Here is a 21649-nt window from a genome sequence, read left to right on the forward strand (position 1 = left end):
TATGTCCTTTGCTTCTCTTTTGGCTTTTAAAAGAGAAAACAGTACAGTAATGATGTCAAACTCATATAGAAAGAGAAACCTGTGGGCTTCATGCTGACTTAGAAAACCACAAATTAACACTACTGATGTTATATTGTGTTATTACCTTGCTATACTGTATTTTAATTTATTTTTTTAAGTCTTTCCCAACTACTTTTTAATCTGGTTCTTCTTCCATTTGAAAGTATACCTCTGTGGTACAGGATTAAAATGAATTTAGGGTGGTATTTGAATTTAGAAGATAGGGATACTTCTCAGGTAGCTTATTTACTTTTACTTCTCAAATCTGAGCTGGTACAAACTTGTCTAAAATTGTCCTACTGATAGTCTGTTCTCAACCAATTCCTTTTATTTCTTATAAATTCCCCTCCTCAATTTTCCCCCAATTTTCATTCTTTACTAAATTCAAACATTATGATTAAGTAGTTACGGATCCTGATCAGGCTTCTCAAGGTACGGATTTATTTTGCTTCCTTTTTGTTCTCTATCAAAGTCCTGGTTTAGACATAATAAAAACTTGCTTTATTTTTTAAGTCAAGACTAAAATGGAATAACTTATGAAATTCAATTTTAGTAGTTTTTTATTTGTAATTTGTTTGCAGGCATAGAAAATTATCTACATTAATAACAACAATGGTATTAGAAAGGTTAAGGGTGGAAGAAGTTTGATTTGGTTGTTATAACATATTAGAAAAATGTACCTTTAAAACTACCAACCTTAGCATTCAATTCATCAACTATGAAGTGACAAAGGGCTGCTTTAAAGAAGTAATCTTTTGCACTGTACTTCAACAAAGGATTGTCCATAGTGTTTGCACCAACCTAGTAACAGAAATTATTGGGTTAGTAACATCATTACTACCATAATCCATGCGAGTGAAAAAAATGTGTCTGTTTTACAGTAACAAACACACAATATTCATAGTATCATAGCTCTATAGCAGGAAGGGACTTTAGAAGCCTAATTCACTTCACAGATGAGGAAACTGAGGCCCATAAAGATTAAGTGACTTGCCCAAAATCGCACAGGTCCTCTTACTCTAGTGACAATGGCCTATTAAATTTTTGTTTCTGTTTTTTTTTAACCTTTTTTTGGAGGGCAATTGGGGTTAAGTAACTTGCCCAAGGTTACATGGCTAGTTTTTGTGTGTGTGTGTTAAGTGTCTGAGGCTGGAACTAAACTCGGGTCCTCCTGACTCCGGATCCAGTGCTTTACTCACTGCACCACCTAGCCACCCCTGCCTATTAAGTTTTGAAAACTTTCCAGGCAGGTAATCTTTGCTCCCTAGTGTAGTATGAAGAAATATGACTAGACATAGAGACCGTTATTATTGATTTATAGCAAATTACACATGTAATTACAGAAAATAATCCATGAAACTTCATGTAATTCAATAAGCATTCTCTAAATGTAAGAACCTACAATTAATTTTAAAATGATCCAGAAAGGCTTATAGTGTAAAGTGATGCCTATAAATGAACTAACCTGCTCATAGATTTCAATTGCTTTCTGATACTGTTCTAGTTGAGCAGCATATGCCGCCACCTTCAGAAGACACTTGTTGGCTGAACTGAAAATCAAGAATCATAGAGTTAAAAATAGATAACATTTCAAAAAGAAAAAGGGATAAGCTAAAGTGATTTCTCCTATGAAAATGTTTAATTTTAACTTATAAAACTGACCAAAACCTGAACATCTATCAATTTTGGTACATGCATAAAAAACATTACTAATTTTTAAAAGAAAGCTTACCTGTTTGATTCTTCTCCTTTATAATAGTCAGCTGATTGCTCATAATGTGCAATCGCCTGAAAGCAAAACAAATAAACTTTCCTCTTAAAGATCAATATTTAATCATGACTAATCATTTAACATTCTACTTCCCCCTAGTTTACTTTTCATAACCTTAAGATTTCTTCAATATCAAACCTCTTCTGGCATTATCTTGCAATACCATCAGTGAAGTAATATATTCTGGCCCCATTAAAAAAAACAAAGTATATATTATCATGTCAACACTACATTTTCCAGAAAAGAATGCACATTTTATTAACATTTTTTTAAATGCTATATTGCTGCTCTTTGCTTTAACACCACTATTATTTCTTAATGATAATTCCCTCACCATCCCCACAAACAATCCTTTTATCTAAGAAAAACAGTTAAACAAAAGAAATACAGAATACGTGCAAAATTCTCTACTGAGATGTTAAAGTGTTTCATCATATGCCTCTGGAACTAGGAATAGTTAATACATTTCATCTGAATTTAAGTGTTGTTTTCAATTACAAAATTATGGCTATTGTGAACATTATTCTTTCAGTTCTGTTTTCTTCATATGCATCAGTTCAAATAAGTATTTCCAGCTTGAATTAGAGCCAATTCTAGTAAGTGAAAATGACTTGCTGGTCTCGCACATACTTAAGAAACCACATATATGAAGCACTGAAGAAAAGGACTTGAGTGGATAACTTCTGTACTGAACATACGTATATGTATATGTATGTGTGTGCATGTGTGTGTGTGTGTGTGTGTGTGTGTGTGTGTGTGTGTGTGTGTGTAGAACATGCTTTCGAATCTAAAGACTAACTCAGGAGATTCCTTCTTAAATGAAAAGATCTTTCCATTTTACTTTCTACATTTGGTGGTAAATCTCTCTCCAAAAGACTGATTTTTATGTTAAAATTTTGTCCAAGATAGGTAAAGAAAAAGGAAACTTCTACAAAACACTTAGACTGTAGTTTTATTGTATTTAAGGCTGATTGAGGCCTTAGAAAAACTGATAGAAATGCTGCAAATTCTTTGGTAGTCATTAGTTTTCTGGGTAAAAAGGTAAAACATATGTAATCTAGGTAGGGAGTAGGTTGAGGAGAGAAGGAAGGAGTGGCAAAGATAAGGCTTTTTGTACAGTGTCGTTCCATCCCTGATGTGTCACTGGTATTTCATCAATTTTCCTCATTTCCTAAGAGTTTTAGGGGACAAATTAGAAGAAAAAATTTTTTACCTGTTGTCTACACTTCAATTATATTTTAGAATCTTTTGAGTATTGTTACTAGTTGAGGGAGTAAAGAAGAGGTAAAAGAATGGAGAAAGAGGTGGGGAGGAGGGTCTGCTTACCCCCGTCACTAACTTGAAAGATTTATTGAACTTTTTTCCTCCACATAAATAGTAATTTGCTCTCATGACCTTGGCTAAAGTCAGAGGAACTTTCCAGATTCCAAGGGTCCACTCCTGAGTAGAACATGGTCATGAGCTCATAAGGGCCATATGACAAAATAAAAAACAAAGGTTCCATATGTTCTATTTCTGTGAATAGTTTATGTTTATATTTCCTTTTTTTTTTCTTTTTGGAGGGCAATTGGGGTTAAGTGACTTGTCCAAAGTCACATGGTCAGTAAGTGTGTCTGATGCTGGATTTGAACTCAAGTCCTCCTGACTCTGAGGCTGGTGCTCTATTCACTGCCCTAGCCACCCCTGTTTATATTTTCTTTAAATATCTGGATGGAATTTTCTTATACATGCATCTGGATTTGGGGGGGAGAGGAGGGAAATTTACTCATGGCTTACTCAGTTTCTCTGACATTACATTGTTTTTATAGATTCTCTATTCCTTCTTTTGTTAATCTGGGTATATTATATATTTTTGTAAAATACATCCATATAGTTTATATTTTCAATTTTCTTGCCATATAATTGGATATAATATTTTCTGGTAAGTTTTTATTTCTCCATTCTTTGTGAATATCTTCTTGTATTTTTTATTTGCTATTTTCCCCTTACTTTTAAAATATTATAAACTAATTCATTGCTTATTTTAGTGATCTTTTAAAAAATATCTTCTCATTTGCATCTTATACCAAAGGAAAAATTAACAAGACACTTTAAAAGCATTTCTTTCTTTAAAAATTCTGTTTTAACAATAAAAACTGTTTACTTTTGTAAGTTTTGCAATAGGTCAGAAGTGAAGCATAAGCTTATATTCTCATCTATAACATTAAAGCAAAATATAGGAACTGGATTAGATGATCTCAATTATCTCAGCCATAACAGTTTAAGATTTTACTTTCAAATAAGCAAAACTTTCAGAGAACACACTTGGATATGGGATTCTAAGAAAAGGCTGACTTTCTAATGTACAGTACCTTAAATCAATTGTTTGCAACTTATAATTTAAAAATTTATTGAAAATTTTAAGTCTCTCTCATAAATATAACTTTATAAATTAGTGACTAAACATTTTATATCTTATTGCTTTTAAATACTACATATGGCCTAGAATTATAAGTAACAAATATATAGAAAATTACATAAAAATATATTTTTTAACCAAAGCAACAAACTTATAAAGTTTATAAATAATATAAGCAAATAAATAAGCAAAAACTTATAAAGTTTGATAATCCTACTCTGTACCACTAACGATGTCCCCAATTTTCAAGATACAAAATAAATTGATTAATGTAATCCTAGAAGTCTTATTAATTTGTATAAAGTACTATTACATATAATATTACATATGAGCATTACAAAGTTCACAGAAAAAAAGTTTTAGTGGAAAAAACCTGGACCTGGAGTCAGAATACCTGGGCTTGAGTCTCAGCTCTGTACTAACTTCTTGTATCTAAGGCAAAGCGCTCAACCTCTCTAAAGTGCATTTCCCCATATGCAGAAAGGCTGCAATGATCATTACTCTACCTCCTGACAGAACTGCAATGAGAACTAAATGATAATATAGATAAAAATATAGAGGTAGTGCAGCATAGGGAATAGAAAGTCAAACCTGAAGACAATAAGATCTAGGTTCAAGTCCCAGCTATGACACATACTGGCTGTGATATTGGGCAAATCATTTATCTCCTCAGTAACTATAGCTTTCAGATGCTGAGAAGGTGCCTCACTGCAGTGGTAGAAGGCTTTTATTCACTAGGTAAAGTTCCCTAAGTCAAAAGAATCAAAGTCCAGCCCCTATTCCTATATATAAAGCTGTGTGTAAGCTATATATTGTTCTCATCATCCTCATTATTGTTATGCTCTTGTGAGCTGAAGCTGGGAGAGGAGCAATCTATACCTTGCCATCTGAAAAATGAGGGGGATGCTTAGTTGATATCTAAGATCCCTTTCTAGTTCTAAGTACTGTAATCCTTACAAATGGAAATGGTCATAATGATAACTGTTTGGAATTTCAAGACCCCGAAGTACTTGGGATAAAGACAAACAGGAAATCATCAAATCCAACTTATATCCAATTCCCATTAAATAGATAAAGTTACAGTGAAGTTTCGCTGTGGTTGTAGAATTTACAAAATTGTTGACTACACAAAAATACACAGCCCCTTCCTAGCTTTCCTGGGTTTCAACCGTCCTCACCCAAAGATACTCTATAATGTGGTGACATTCTTTATCACAATCTGTCTCTAGAATTTGCATTTCACTTGCTGGTGTCCATGCCTGGAATTTTCTCCTTCTTCTTCTCTGTCTCCTCTGGCTTTTTTTTTTTCAAGACCAGCTAAAATCTCACCTGCTACAAGAAGTCTTTCCCAATCTTCCTTAACGCTAATGCCATCCCTCTATTGATAACCTCCATTTGATCCTGTATATATAGTTTGTTCATGGTTGTTTGTATGTTGCCTTTCCCATTAGACTGGGAGCTCCATGAGCACAATAGTGACAATCTTTTGTCTCTCTTTGCATCCCCAGTGCTTAGCAAGTAGGTGCCTGGCATGTTGTAGGCACTTGATAAGTGCTTGTTGACTGACTGACCTTTGACAAATGCAAGTCCAAATTTCTAGCCAAGAGCTCTAGTTATACACACTTAGGGTCTAGGCCTCACAATAAGGTAGGAAAAAGAAGGCAAAGAAGGTACCAGTGTGCTGGGGAGCATCTTGAGCTGGACTCTTTCATCTTTTCCTAGACCTAGACATAGGACTCTTCTATATCATAGGACTATGATATCTCTTACTTAATTCTCTTCTCTGTCCCTTAATCTGGCTTATTTTCTTTTTTTCTTGATAAAGGGCTGCCAGTGAAAGTATATGGAGGAGATGGGTTGTCATGTGTGAGAAATAGCAAGAATACCAGTGTAGATGGATGTAGAGTACATGAAGAAAAGTAAAGTGTAAGAAGAAAGGTAGAAAAGGGCCACATTACAAAAAGACTTAAAACCCAAACACAGGATTTTATACTTGATCCTTGAGGCAATAGGGAGCCACTGCAGCGTACTGAATAGTGGGGTGACATAGTCAGATCTCTGTTTAGTAAGATCAATTTGACAGCTGAATAGAGCATGAACCAGAGTGGGGTGGCATTTGGGACAAGGAGACCAACCTGCAAGCTATTGTAATAGTCCAGGCAGGAGAGTGGTGATGAGGACCTGCATCAGAGTGGAGAGTGTCAGAGTTGAGAAACAGGCATATATGAAAGATGTCATGAAGGTAAAACCAATAAGACTTGGAAACAGACTGGACATGGAAGATGAGAGTGAGGAGTTTGGGAAGACACCTAGGCTGTGAGGCTGGGTGACAGGGTACCCTGGACAATATTAGGGAAATTAAAAGAAGTGTTTTGAGTGAAAGATAGTGAATTCAATTATGGTAAGGTTGAGTTTAAAATGACTTCAGGACATACAGTTTGAGAATTCGATAGGCATGTAGATATATGAGACTGGCATCAAGAAAAGGGGTTAGGGAAGAATAAATGCATTTGAGAAACGAGATGAAAATGAAATCCAGGGGAGCTAATGAGATCACCAAGTAAAACAGTGCAGAGGGAGAAGAGAACAGGGCCTAGGACAGAACCCTGTGAGACATGTACAATCAGCAGATGTGACCTGGATAAAAATACAGCAAAGGAGACAGAGAAAAAAATGGTCAGATAGGTAGGAGAAGCAAGTATTTAAGGAACAACACAAGCAAAGTAGTAGGTCCTTAGATCAAGGCATGTGTGGAAGAACGAGTCATACTTTTTAATAAATGAATATATTTAATGTTGAAAGACTTCAACTTCCAAGGTGCAAAAGTATCTTGTGATAAGTAAATCTGGTAAACCCAAGCACAATTTTCAAAACTTGCTTAGGGCATGCAAATATTTGGGATTTGTGTCAGTGGTTCATCATCAACACAGTCTTTGTGCTAGTTCTACTCTGATCCACTTCTAAGAACAGACTTCTTGCCTTATTTTTAATAAGTGAGTTCCTATCTTGTACTCAAGTTTCAAAATTACATCACTGTCTGATGTACCAGTACCTGAGTCCAGTACTCCAGTTCCTTTGAGACCTGAGTATTTCTAGTAGTTGCTGTACCTCTACATGAGCTAATGCCAACTGCCTCTCTAGAGCTCTGAATAAATCCTCCTGACCCCAGGATCCTTTTTCTATCCATGATATCTGTCTTTTGCCTACTACTATACTGTCCTGATGCTACTTGTTTATGCTGCATTTAGAATATCTCCTGACTCCATTCCATGATCCTACAGATATAATTTCTAGTATCTTGACCATTCTGTAGCAGTCTATGCCACTGCTGACAGTGAATATTCAAGATCAACAGTCCTACTATCATTCTTAATTTACTCTTTTATTAAGGTAGTAAAAAAACTGAATTAGCTTTTCTGAAGACATTATCAAAATGTTGATTCATATTGAGCTAGTAATCAATTAAAGCCTCTAGATTTTTTTCACATGAAAAACTGTCAAAGGTGTTACAAATCTCTTATAACTGATTATTCAAAATCCAAGTGTAGGACTTCACATTTATCCTTATAAAATGTTACCTTGTTAATTTTGACATATATTTCCAGTGCACTGATCTTTTTTAATCCCATCATTCAACGTATTAGCTCTCTTCAAGCTTCGTGTCACCCACAAACTTGATAAACATGCCTCCTATATATTCTCCAAAATTACTGATAACAATGTACAACAGAATGTTATCAAAGGTAGAACACTGTGACACACCACTGGAGCTCTGACTCTAGCCTAGCAATGGTTTGTAGCCAGCATTGCTTAACCATAGTATCATTTAGGTAGCACTTCCCTAACATATACACAAAAATATAAGGATAGATATTGTCAAATATCTTTCTGACACTGAGAATAACTATACGGTATCTGTGACAGTCATCTGATCTACTTATGTAGAAATTCTAAGGAAGTTAGAATTAAATTAGTTTAACATAACTGGTATTTAGTGAATTCAAGATATCTCCTAGTAATAATGACTTCAAGAATGCTCACAAAACATTTAATAATCTGTTCTAGAATTTTGCTTATTTTTAGTTTCTGCAATCTACTGCCTCTTTCATATCAAACTCAGAAAAATATCTACCCACTTCTAGTGTTCTGGCAATTTTCCTTTCACTATGATTTCTCAAAAAGAATGATTCCTTATGCAATCTTCAAATTCTTATACATAAAAATGTATAAATATGAGATATGAATCATCTAGACCTGAAGAATAGAAAAAAATTTCAACAGTTAAGTATTCCCTACATATTTCAATTTCCTTTTGATCATATTGCTTCTATAACCCTCCAGTGTGAAGATCATGTTGTTTAATTGCGAAGACAGAAGTAAAATGAAGTGATTTTCTCTTTGATTAGCTCTGAAGGTTATGAGTCCCAATACTGGTCTCATATTCAAATGACTACCTAGGCTAAAATGGCTTTTTTAAGGAGAGCTAGAATGGAGCTTACAACTTATCTGTCCTTGAAAGCACTACCTGCTGGCTCCCACACACTACTTTCCCATGTTTATAGAACATCTGATGAAGTAGTTAACCCCAGATCTGAATACGCCATCATCAAACACCTCCTGGGAACATGGCTTTGTACTACCTCCTTGAAGAAAGACTGATGGAAGTTAATAGGATAAAGTTCTTTCCTCCTGGGGTTTTCTATCAAGAACAGATATATTGATAATTCAGGATATTTTTGCAACATTTTCATTTTCACTGATAAAATGAGCTGCTAGAGATTTATTAGTAGACTACAGGATTAAATTCAACAAATTATCCCTTAGATGACTTCACATTAAAAGGGACCTTTGTAGCAGTGATCAGTGAAAAACCTAAAGAAGAAAAAATAATTAATTGCCACCAAAATAAATGTAAATCGACTTCAGGAATGCTGACTTCCTTTAGTAAAAATTTAACTGGCTAGTAAAAATGTTCTCTTAAAAAAAGATTAATTTTATCTACCATTCTTTAGATCAAAATTTTTCAAGAAAAGCTATTGCAAACTTACTTTTTCAATATCTACCAGCTCAGTTTCATATATCTCAGCAATAGTAATGTGATGCTTGGCTGCAATTGTAAATCTTCCCTGGGAACAAAAGAAACAAAAACAGAGGTTCGTTTACTCTATTCATTTGTTTTCTACCAAATCATTATGGGAAAAAGTGAAAAAAAGAATAATACTCCAAGACACTTCATTGATTCCACCCCATAGCCACTCAAGCAATGCAATTTCTTACCATATCTGTGTAAATATCGATGGCTGCATTTAAGCAGTTGATAGCCTCTGAAGCGTAGGCATTTAAGAAAAACAATGAGAAATTCATTCAGACAAATAAGGTTCAAGTGAAATTTTCTTCATGGCTCTTATTAGAATATTAATTAGGTATAATTTGGGGATAGAAGGTAGACAGAGAAGTAAGTAAAAAGCAAACACAATCATGCAAAAGTCCACTTGTAATAATAGCTTGGCTTTGTTCCTGGCCACTACAGTATTTGGCTTATTTACTTATAACCTTTAAATGAGGATTCTATCCAGATGAAAGACTGCATCACAAAGAAAACAAAAGCATGGGTTCATTAATATTAATTTAAGTTAGTTAATTTAAAAAGAACAGAAAAGAAAGGCTGTCCTCTTCTGGTCTCATATGAAACATAATTAGAAAACATAGCATCATCCCTGCCACTGAAATACAACAAAGTTTAGTGCTACAAGTTCTATTCTTCTTGCAGCTCAACTCAAAAGGATTTTGATGAAATTCCTTAAGCAAGTCAAGACAACATTTTCTAGCATGCTTAATAAATGGCATAACTATTATTCTATTAAACAAATATACATAAATAAACTATGGAAATTAGCTTAAAAATACACTTCACCAATAAAGGTTATCAGAAACTCTACCATCCACTAAGAGTAAAAAGTTAATTCCATTCTAATTTATTTTAGTAATCTAAATGTGAATATTTCTGGGTGAAACACTAAATAATTTCCCAAACTAATTTGGTAATGATTTTTTTTTACTTCAAGTATATTGATGGGATGCATAAAATACTAGTCTAGAGGGAATACTGGGAGACATTCCATATAAGAGGAAAAAGTGCAATCAGAGAACTTTTGGAGGGAAATGGAGGAAATTAAGCACATATGAAATTTTTAAAATTTAAAATTTCACAGGTAACCGGTATCTTTGATTACATAGTGCATGCATGGTACAGGTATTCATATATTTATACATGTACACATGTATAGGTACACATATGCTTTATGGGTATGTTATTGAAGCTTTTAGGGGGTGGCTAGGTGGTGCAGTGAGTAAAGCACTGGCCCCAGAGCCAGGAGAACCCGAGTTCGGTTCAGGCCTCAGACACTTAACACCCACACAAAAAAAAAAACAAGCCATGTAACCTTAAGCAAGTTACTTAACCCCAACTGCCCTCCAAAAGGCAAAAAAAAAAAAGCTTTTGGGAAATTCTGTACATATTCTTTCTTATTTAATATTTTAGAGGGTGAAGCTACAGCTAACATTAAAAATATTATCATTAAATCTCCAGTTACATCATGTGGAAAACAGTTCAGAAAGCAATGCTGTAGAGACGCAAAGAAATCACATCCATTAAAAGCACTACAAAAACTTTAAAGCAGTTTATAAGTGAAAGTTACTAGATGTATTACACATGAAGAGGACAATTGAGAGTAATAGTAATTAATACTTTTATTTGCCAAGTGCATTTATATAAAGACATTAGTAACTTTTTACAAAAGTCTCTCTTATTTTAGAAGCATATGCATTTTTTTAAAAAAATTTCACCATATGCACCAAACAGAAAAATCAAAATATCCTGAAAAATCCTTTTCAAAACTGATATATAATTATGTGTACCAGACATTCTTCCAAGTCTCTACTCTGCCACTTCACAACCTCATTCTATAACTGGGAGGATTTCTATAAGAGTTACACATGAATTTCAAAATATATTTCAATCTTATATAAAATGTAATCCTTTAGAAGGGAGGGTAATTTTAGAATGGAGTTAAAGCCCCCCCCCCGCCAAAAGCTACCTATATACTCAAAATATAGACTAAAGCCTCTATAAAAAGACAGTAAGAACAACATGTATACAATCAATATCACCAATAAATATAGATAGTTGCAGCAACCATGTTCACAACTACACAGTCCAAATTATTTACTCTTTGTCCATATATTACTTCCAAATACTTGTACAAGTAAATAGGGTCCTCTCAAACCCAAATATGAAAAACAACTCAAATATTCTAAATTAAGATTATAGCAGTTCCTTTTTGTTAAAAGGATCGAAATAAAATATTCTAGTAGTCTATGAAAGACTTTAATGTTCTACCTAAGATCTGAAAATATGTAAACATTTACAGAGTTAAGCAGATATTGCTGGGTACAAAGTATTCTGGATTTTACCTTGTGGATCAGCCTTTTTGTAAGCATTTCCAGCATCCACAAAACTTGTAGCAGAATCATGTTTGCTCTGTAGCTGCATATGCAACTTGGCAGCCTGACAAAAAGCATTTCCTGCAGCTAGAAAAGAAAAAAAAAAGTTGTATTTTTTTAGGTCTACTAAATGCCCAGAGGTCTATAACCTTCAGCAGCCTGATCTATTTTTTTTAATTTCACTGAAACATAGTATTTCAAGTCAGAACTAAATAGATTCAAGAATATGCCCTGCCAAAATTATCTGATTCCCCATACAAAAGAATGTTAAAAGAAAGCAAAAATAATGTTTTAGTGGGGTAGTTAGTTCTATAGGACCACTGCTAGCTGGAGCAGAAGCTTATGTTCTCGTGGTTAGGAATGTACAGAAATGACTAGAAAGGGAAAACCAGGATTTCTCCATATCTTAGGAAGTGATATTCTGGGCCAGGGTAGAGAACCTGAGACCTTGATGCCACATGCTTCCCTCTAGGTCCTCAAGTGAGGCCCTTTGACTGAATCCAAACTTCACAGAACAAATCCCCTTTTTAATAAAAAGATTTGTTCTATAAAATGTGGACTCAAAGTGTCACACTTGAGGACCTTAGAAGGGCACATGTGGCCTCAAGGCCACAGGTTCTCCACCCTTGTTCTGGGGTGTAAAAGAAATCATGGGGTAGGGGAATTGGATCAGAAGGCAAGTAAAACTGATCTCAGAAGAACAGTCTACCAACACTGAATGTTATATCAGGGTTTAATTACAAATAACTTCACGTAGCTGTTGTGAGGATCCAGCAACAAAATAAAATATAATGCATGTAAAGTGCATTATTAACTTTAAAATACCATAAAAATGTTAGTTATTATGTTATGGTGTAAAGAGCATTGAATGTGGAGTCAGAGATCATGGGCCATTTACTTAATACCTGTACAAACAGAGGCAAGTAACCTCTATTCTCATGTTCATTGTCTGTAAAAGGAAGGAGCTGTCTGGAAATAAAAAAGTGAGGTAGAGGAGGCAGGGAGACTTCTAAGGTTTCTTTCAGTTCTATGTCTATAATATTATGATTACTCTAAGACCTAATGGCATCACTGTAAAACATATTTACTGTTTGGTGCCATGCCATACAAGGTATACCTGTATGAATTTTTACAATTTTGAAGGCCCTGTCTCTTTATGGCAGCTCATAAGTAACAACCTTCATTTAAAAAAACAATAGTACCCAATATAGTTCAACTCCCTTGAATTCAACTTATTTTTTAAAAATAATGTAGTATTAGAGAGCCCAAGCACCAGTGAGGATACAAAAATAGTGCAGTATATTTACAATTCCTATCCTTAAGAGGTACTTTTAGATGACTTTATGACTGTAGCAGATGTGTTAGGACTCAATACATGATACTACTCAAGAAGAAAACAAGGAAGGACACATTTATGTGCCCCAAAATGTAACAGAAATACCACACAGGTGCTACGAGACACCAGATGGAGAGGTTTCAGTTCAGTACATAAAGAAATTGCTAGGAAAGACTTCAGAGAAAAGGTGGGATTTGAGATTGGTTTGGGAGGATGAGTAAGATTTATACATACAAGAAGAGTTAAGAAAGGCACTTTCTATAGGAGGCAGAAAATATCATAAAGTTTTGCAAATTGAAAAAAAAACTGATTTAGTCAAAGAACAATGAAAAGAGTACCTGGGACTGTATATGTGTGAATTATATGGGAATGTAAAGGAAGATATCTGCTTCTTTCAAGATAGCTGTATTTTAAAACATATTTCTTTATGTAATTATTTAATACTTGGCCACCCAAAATAGGCTCTCTCATGAAGGATAACAAGGAAAACACTCACATAAAAGAACTTACACAATTAAAAGCACTAATGACAAACACCTACAGAATGTTCTCAAACTATGAGTAATATGTTCAATTATAGATGTCTGAATACAGCCCAACATCTGGGATTTTTCCATCTTCCTTTGTTTCTCCTAAAAGCAATAATATATTGAATCTAAATTCTGCATATTTGCCTTTCTACCTTTAAGAAGAGATTTACTAAATTTTGTTTATTATTTGTCATCACTGATAAGTAATGCCAAGTGAAATCTATCTAAAATTCTGAAAAGTCAGGGCAGATATGAAACTCACAGTTAATCAGCTTATCTAGTTTCTTTAAATATAAATAAACATAGGCTTTAAAACAACTGAATTTTATTTTCTCTCAACACGGTATGATCTTTTCAGGTTCATGATTCATTAATATTATGAAATGAGCAATGAATAATACGTAGTACATTTATTATCTGAAAATGTCTACCTCTTCAGAGACAATAGTCCAAAAAAGCATCAGAAGTTAGTTAAAAAAGCGAACACAGCAATCACCAAAATATGTAATATAGGTCTAATGTTAATAATTTAATTTAAAAAATAACTTAAGTTAAATATTTTTTAAGTTTCAGATTTAGAAAACAAAATTAATTCTGTGGACAAACAAAATTAAATAACTTGCTTTCACATAAATCCATGTATTTTGACAGTATAGGAAAACTATTGTATACAGAATATGTGAGCTGAATCTAAAAGCCTTCCTAAATCCAAAATATTATGGTATGATTTAGGGTAAACTATGTTTAAAAAAAAAGTCACAGTAGTATCTTGCTCAAAAACAGTAATCATTTTTATTCTACTTAAAAAAAAAACCATCACTTAACTCCCCTTAATATGAAGACACTAAAACCTGGTACAAGAGGGAAAAATTAGGGCTCCTTACCACAATTTCCCTCTAAAACTGGCTTAGAAAAAGTCATTTACTTAGAAAGAATAATTCATTTTTTACAAAGGAAATGAAAATTGATTTGGTAAACTTTACTATTTTTGAAACTCTATCAATGAAGGACTGGTTTAAGAAAAAAAAAATGAAGGCTGATGTTCATACTTAGTCAACTTTATCACTATTATAATTCCCAAAGAAATACCTGTCCTAATGGGAACTGATAGTTATCAGAGACCATAACCCTGTAGTTTACATAAAGTAATTAGACATTCTTTTAATTGGTAACATAAATGTTTAAATTTCTGAAAAGTATTTCAAAATACTTTTTAAAAATTATCTCTGTTCTTGTCCTTTTCTGATATAAATGCAATTATGATGATGGTTGTTCTTTCTTAATCTTATCTTAATTTTTATTATTATAATCATCAGTTGTTAACATTTACTGAATGCCTACTGCACTATATTGTTTAAAGAAAACAAAGTAGGTACAGTTTCCAGGTCTTAAGAAAAATAAACTAGGCTATTTTTTGCTTATGTTTATCACTTCACTAGGACAGGTCTTTGACTGTTGTACTTACATAGAAGAATGTGGGATTTAGGTGGGTATACTCCTTTTCTCTAAACAGAACTTAAGACAGTTTATCATTTCTAGCTTTGAAAATACTAATCTATTGTTTTTAAAAACAAAAAGTCCATACATACCACTCCAATTTTTGGCCATCTTGAACATATTTGCAGCTCTCGTATACATCTCACAAGCCTCTTCTATTCTTGTATTTCCTCTAAGAAAATAAAAAAAAAAGACAGTCACTTTTGCCACTGCAATTAAAATTGCCATTCTTGCATGGGTAAGTCTTCCCTGAACTTCCCTTCCTCCCCACTCTGTCCCTAACATACTTTTCATTTTGGGAAAGATTCAGTAGTAGAAGATGAACAGGCAGGGATGGATATAGCATTACATTATCTTTTTTTTTCCCCTAAACTACCCTTTTTTCCAAATGACCCTAATTCTGCTGAGAACACCACTGACCATCCAGTCTCTTGGGTTCACAGTATTACCCTTGACTCCTCACTCCGTTGAAAAGCCTCTCCTTCAATAATCTCCTGGCAAAGATAACTCCCAGATCTACATAACCATCCCTAATGTCTCCCTGATCTCTAGTCCAACATCACTAATTATGTATGAGACATTCTAAATACTATGTCTCATAAATATCTCAAATTTAACATTTACAAAACAGAACTCATTACCTTTTTCCCAAACTCACTCCTCTTTTGAACTTTCCTATTTCCATTAAGAGTAGCACCATTCTCCTAGTCATCCAGGTTAATAAGCTTGGCATTATATCCTTGATTCCTCATTTTCCTTCACCTCACATATATGACCAGGTGCCAAATTTTTTCATTTCTAACAATACAGTATTTCTCCCATTTAATTCCTCTCTACTTAGACTAGTTAAGGCCATTATTACCTCTCAGATTTTTGCAACAGCTTATTAGTCTCCCTGACTCTCCCTTTCTAATCCATTCTATGCAAAACTGTCAAAATTACTTCCTAAAGTGTAGGGTTGTTGTTTTTTAAACCATGTCACTTCCCTATTCAAACACCATTACTATTAACTCTTAGGTCAAATATTATTTCATCTTTATCTCATTCTCTAATTTCTATTTTAACATCATTTTATAGTATATGTAATTATTAGTACAGTAGTACAATTGAATAATTTATAAAAAAACAAATATTCCCTATATTGGATGCAAACTAAATTTTTTTAATCTTATGGGTAATCAAACTATGACAAGATAATTGGATAACCAATCCACTGAGTTACTAAAAAAATTAACGTTTAGAACAAGCACAGCAGACAGACAATGATGTGGGTCTATAATTGAACAGGAAGAAGAGTGTGGGCTAAATATTTGGGAAATTGAATAGCGTTTTCAATGATTCTAAGTTGCTCCTTGGTACACAAAAAACAACTTACTCACACATAAATATTCTAAGACTGATGCTGTATGGCTTCAAATCTCAGAATGTCACAGTCTTTGAAAAATCAAAGTTTTAAATGATCCGGTGACAAAAGAAAGATTTATAGTAGATGTATATAGGTTACAACTGAAAACCACAATAACAGCAGAATATAGATGACACTGTGTCTAGAGAAGCAGTGACCCGAGAAAGAAAACAACAGATTGGGAATGCAAAAATAAATAGAACCAAAAGAAAAATTAGTAGCATAAAAACAAAAAAAGAAATAATAAAAGAATGTATTAATCCTACACAAGTAAAAATGACTGACCTTGAAGAAAGAATGCACAGTTTGCTGAAGGACATAGGTCTTCCAGAAGAACAAAACAAAATTTAAAAACCTGAAAATAACACTGTAGGAAATAAACAGAATGCTGTGCAGAACTTCTGAATAAAGATAACAAAGCACTGATGTATCAAATCCATAAATCATCACCAAAAAAGAAATCCAAGTTATACTGTAGCTAAGATTCCCAGTTTCAATAAAAAATAAAATTTGTAAGCAGTCCAGAGAAACATGAATGAACTACAACTCAAATAACACAGATATGGGTTAATGTCATGCAGACATGAAACTGAAGAAGAGAATGGAATAATAGTATAATCCCCCCAAAAAAGGAAGTTAAACCACAACCCCAAACTAACATATCCTACAAAAATAAGCCTAATAATTAATGAAAATGACATTCAAGAAAATAGAGGAAACCTTTGAGATACTCCCCTCACCTCATCAACAAAAGAGATGAACAGAATATCTGACTTACAAATGCCACAAAACAAGAAACAGACTCAAAAAAAAATGGAAAGTAAATACAATTATCAAGAAAATACAAATGGAATTAATTCCTTCATGCTTTTAGCAAGTCAAGACATCACTCTCATGATGTCATTGATCCTCTTTGAGAATAAAGAAGCACCACCACCACCAAAGTTATTGTTACCAAAAATAACAACAACAACAATAACAACAAGACAGCTAGGTGGCAAAGTGGATAGAGTGCCAGGCTTGGAGTAAGGAAGACTCATCTTCCTGAGTTCAAATCTGGCCTCAGACACTTACTAACTGTGGGGCCCTGAGCAAGTCACTTAACCCTGTTTGCCCTCAGTTTCCTCATCTATAAAACAAGCTGGAGAAGAAATGGCAAACCATTTCAGTATCTTTGCCGAGAAAACCCTAAATGGGGTCACCAAGACTCATAAGTGACTGAAAATGATTGAACAAACAACAACAAAAGAAGATGGGTAAAAGAATAATAAAGAATCATCAATGCAGAAAAGTGTTTAAGAGATTAAAGATTTAAGGGACAATGTAAAGAATCTGAAGATGTGAAGAACTGAATTAATGGATTAAATCTCATAACCTCAATATTTTTTTTTTTGTAAAAAGGAAAATAAAGTGGGAAGTCAGGTGAATAGGAAGAGAAAAAGTAAGAAACAAAGTAGAGCTAGAGACATATCCCCAAATTCATAAGGGAAGAGTAAAGGGGAAAAAATGGTATATCTAAAGGTCTACTCTCAGGACAATATCTTAAGGCTCACTCAATTATGACTGCTATGATTCATTTAATAATCTTTCATTTCAGTTACTATGAACCTTATGAATCACATAAGGATATGTTTGCTGTAGCTTCAAGTGTCATCCTTCTTCTGGAAATATAAATAAATCGATATTGCTTGCTAGCAAATGTATACACGCATATACAAATTATATATTGCCATATTAATAACAAGAGGCATTTTCCCCCATAATAGGATCTGTGGTAAGAGTAGCATCTGTACTATGTAGGTGAAGCTAGTTTTCCTTCAAGGGAGGTGTAATGGCAAGCAAAGAAGTACTTAGCACCTTGTTTCAGCTATTTAATTAGCACCTTGTTGCAGTTCAAGTTTCTTTTGAGTCTTGCCCCGATTGTATCAAGTCTTTGTTAAGAATCAGAACTTGTGAAACCCACCGTGGGAGGAACTTGCTGATGCAACAGGAAGGGGTGGAACAGGGAGGAGCTAAAGCACACATATAAGGAGAAGTCCAAGCTGGGAGACAGCAGAACTGAGAAAGGGAAAACTTGTGGTATCCCAGCACTCTGTCTGTCTGTTCTGTCTGTGTCGACTTGTGTTTGTAATACTTAGTAGAGAAGCCCTGGGACCTTATTGGAAGCTATGAAAGAAGATTTTCTTGTTGTCTGTTTACAGAAGTCCTGGAGGAAGGTTTTGGAGGTCCTGGGACTATACTGACAATTTATGTTGAGTTCTCAGACTTTGTGGGTTTGTGTTGATTTCACAGGAAGAAAGTGAATTGACGATGATGCCAGCAATGCGTATGAATGTTGTTTTGGCTCTGTTAAGCTTTGTCTTCCCAGAAACAGAAAACTGTGAAGGACTTGAGGTGGACTGGACACTGTGAGCTTCAATATGCAATGGGAACTGAACAAGGAACTGGACAAGGAATTGGATGAGGAGCTGAGAGTTGCCTACCTTTGAATCCAGGTGACCGTTGGGTAAATTCAGGCAAAAGCTGGGACCATGGAAGAGAAACCATGGAATCTGAGAGCCAGCCTCAAGTCAGGATGAAAAGACCTCACCTTGGGTACGTAGTGCTGACTGAGAAGATCATGATTTACTGTGGCCTACGTGTGGGAGAACTTTGTACTCTGTACTGTGTACCTTTGAGTTAAGGATGATTGGAAACTAATCTCCAATCAAAAAGAAAGAAGACTTTTTGACTAAGAGATTAAGACAATGTGACCTAGGGGTGGAAAACTTTGACCTTTGTACTTAGTGCAGTTAAGGAGGCTTGCTTCTTAAGGATGATTGAGTTAAAGACTTACTGAATGATTGTACTTTGTATCCCTTAAGGAGGTTTGCTCCTAAAGGATGACTGAGTTAAGGATTTACTGAATGATATCTTTTGTTTAAAACTATGTGGCCACTTTAGTGATATGTTGTTACGTTATGACATTGTGAATTTTGTACTTTGGTTTCTGTGAATGTTTTGCTTTAGTTTACTGCTGAATATGAGTTCACTATACTATGTGATCAGAACCTTAAAGGTGTTCACAGAAGCAGTCCTCTGGAAAGCAGCTCATGCTTGGCTTTACAGGAGGCAAGGAGACTGTCCAAAAGGACTGGGTTGGTTGGTTGTGACCCCATATGGAGTCATGACCCACAGTTTAAGAAGTGCTAAAGGGATCACAAGTGGAAAAAATTTAAGAAGCTCTGGTCTAGATGGCTATGATTTGAACCATTGGCATGGCTTTCTGACTTAACATTGATACCCTAGTAAAGATGGAGTTGGTGATGAAGAAGAGAGTGGCATAAATTTTAGTTTAGTAATTATATCCTTTTAAATAGCTGTAATGGGAATGGGTGTTTGAAGACCTCCCCTGCTTTGAAAGTAAACTCTGTCCCCTAAGAAGCTGAATGTAATCACATGGAGCCTGCAGTGGAAGAGTTTTGCTGAAGGGAAGCAGAGCCCACAGGAAGCTAGTCAGAGCTTGCCAGATGATGGGGAAGAAGACAGGATCTCATTAAGGAGATAGAGAGGTTTGTGAGTAAATATTAATCTTGTATTGGTTTGTGGGAAGCCTGAAGGATGCTATGGGTTTCAGTGTTATGGCTTCTGAGCATCTTTGGTAGTATGATGGAATCAGCTTACTGGTTTTGGGACTCGGTTTTCTGGTGTCCAAATAAATGTTTCAGTTCTGTCCTCTACCTGGAGAATCTGGTATATTTTGTGATTGAATGTCATGTGATACTTATAGTTGCAATCTTTATTGTGATCGTGGGTGCTGTAAATATTGCATTGGTGCTACAATCACTTACTCTAAATATATTTATTTTTATTGAATTTTATGGTCCACAAATGTTTTACTGTGTCCAGTACCAAGTCTGAATCCCTGAACTAGCCTGAGCTATGCCTAGGATACTATATTGATGAGGGTTGACTGGGCTGGACAGGGCCATGGTAACAGAGGCCCTAAAGGAAGTAACTTACATGAGGGGCAAAAGGTAGAAGATCAAACTGAAGAAAATCCAGGTTACAACATGCTCAGTTAAGTTTTAATGAACACACTGGATAGGGAAAACTCAGATGGTTCTACATGTAGTACATATTTAGCTACCAACACTTGCTTTCCCACAACCTAAAAAGGAAACTCAGAAGTTGAATGGATTCTGAGTTCTAGAGAGCCTACATTCATCATCACCTAGGTATCCTGATGGACTCTGTTCACTAAGTCATAGGAAAGTCTACATCTTTTGAGATAGGCCTAGGATAAGGCTGAGCTCTAGAAAAGGTATAGTAAGTGATCTTGCCACCTCTCCCTGGGGGTTCCTTATAACACTATGGGGCTTATGTTTTTGGAGTTCCCTGATAAAAGATGGTGAGATTAAATAATAGCTAGGCTTCTGGAAGCAAAAGCTCCCTGAAGAGGCCAATTGTACAGCAAGCAATTTCTCACCTAGTAGTGAAAATAGAAAATACAGATAGATAGTTCTCAAATAAGGGACAGATCTCTAAGGAAAGCAATTTTTACCTAATGAGATTTCGCCTTCCATGGAGGAAGGCTGGGAGAGAGGCAGGAAAATTGCCTCATGCCAGTGGAGAGAGAAGACCAGCACATAGTTTCAAGGACACTGTAGAAAAGAGACAGAGAAGTGAGAACAGGAGGAAGAATACAACTGGGGCTAGCCATGTGGGGACCTGGCCGGAACTGAGAGGAAGAACATCTGGGAAGCAGAGAGGATGGGTGACGTAGTGATGCCAGGGACAGATATGGGGTACCCAAGCATAAATGGAAAGACAGATATGTAGGGTAGACACACATGAGTAGGTGGTCTCCAGTAGGAAAAGGTCTCCAGCCAAGTCCCACAACTCAGCAGGTGGTGGCAGTCTCCCATTCTTCTGTTTTCACTTGCAGGGTTTTTTTAGGCTTTTTTGCAAGGGGGGGGACACAGTAGGGAGAGAGAAATGGAGGGAGGGAGGGAGGGGGGAGAGAGGGGGAAAAGGGAAGAAAGAGGGGAGAGAGGAAGAGAAGAGAGAGAAGAGAGACAGAGAGGGAAAAAGGGAGAGGGAGAGGGGGAGAGAGAGGGAGGGGGGGAGAGAGAGAGAGAGAGAGAGAGAGAGAGAGAGAGAGAGAGAG

General features: G+C 35.1%; 1 protein-coding gene across 2 annotated transcripts in view; it reads right to left on the bottom strand.

Annotated features, from left to right (window-relative positions):
* Positions 1 to 21649, bottom strand: part of NAPB (NSF attachment protein beta) — a 52393-nt gene that overhangs the window by 9477 nt on the left and 21267 nt on the right. Inside the window, exons 2-8 of one of the 2 annotated variants that reach the window (XM_069075523.1) lie at positions 15188 to 15267; positions 11703 to 11819; positions 9507 to 9553; positions 9278 to 9355; positions 1793 to 1848; positions 1526 to 1610; positions 757 to 861 (exon numbers count right to left, since the gene is read on the bottom strand). In XM_069075523.1, the coding sequence (XP_068931624.1) occupies positions 757 to 861; positions 1526 to 1610; positions 1793 to 1848; positions 9278 to 9355; positions 9507 to 9553; positions 11703 to 11819; positions 15188 to 15267 (568 nt within the window). Of the gene's footprint in view, positions 1 to 756; positions 862 to 1525; positions 1611 to 1792; positions 1849 to 9277; positions 9356 to 9506; positions 9554 to 11702; positions 11820 to 15187; positions 15268 to 21649 lie in introns of those variants that run through there. The other variant, XM_069075524.1, reaches the window with a different exon arrangement.

The sequence above is a fragment of the Petaurus breviceps genome, unplaced genomic scaffold (assembly GCF_028583685.1).
Source record: "Petaurus breviceps papuanus isolate PSGF00001 unplaced genomic scaffold, PetGlider_PUasm1.0 90919, whole genome shotgun sequence".
Lineage (NCBI taxonomy): Eukaryota > Metazoa > Chordata > Mammalia > Diprotodontia > Petauridae > Petaurus > Petaurus breviceps.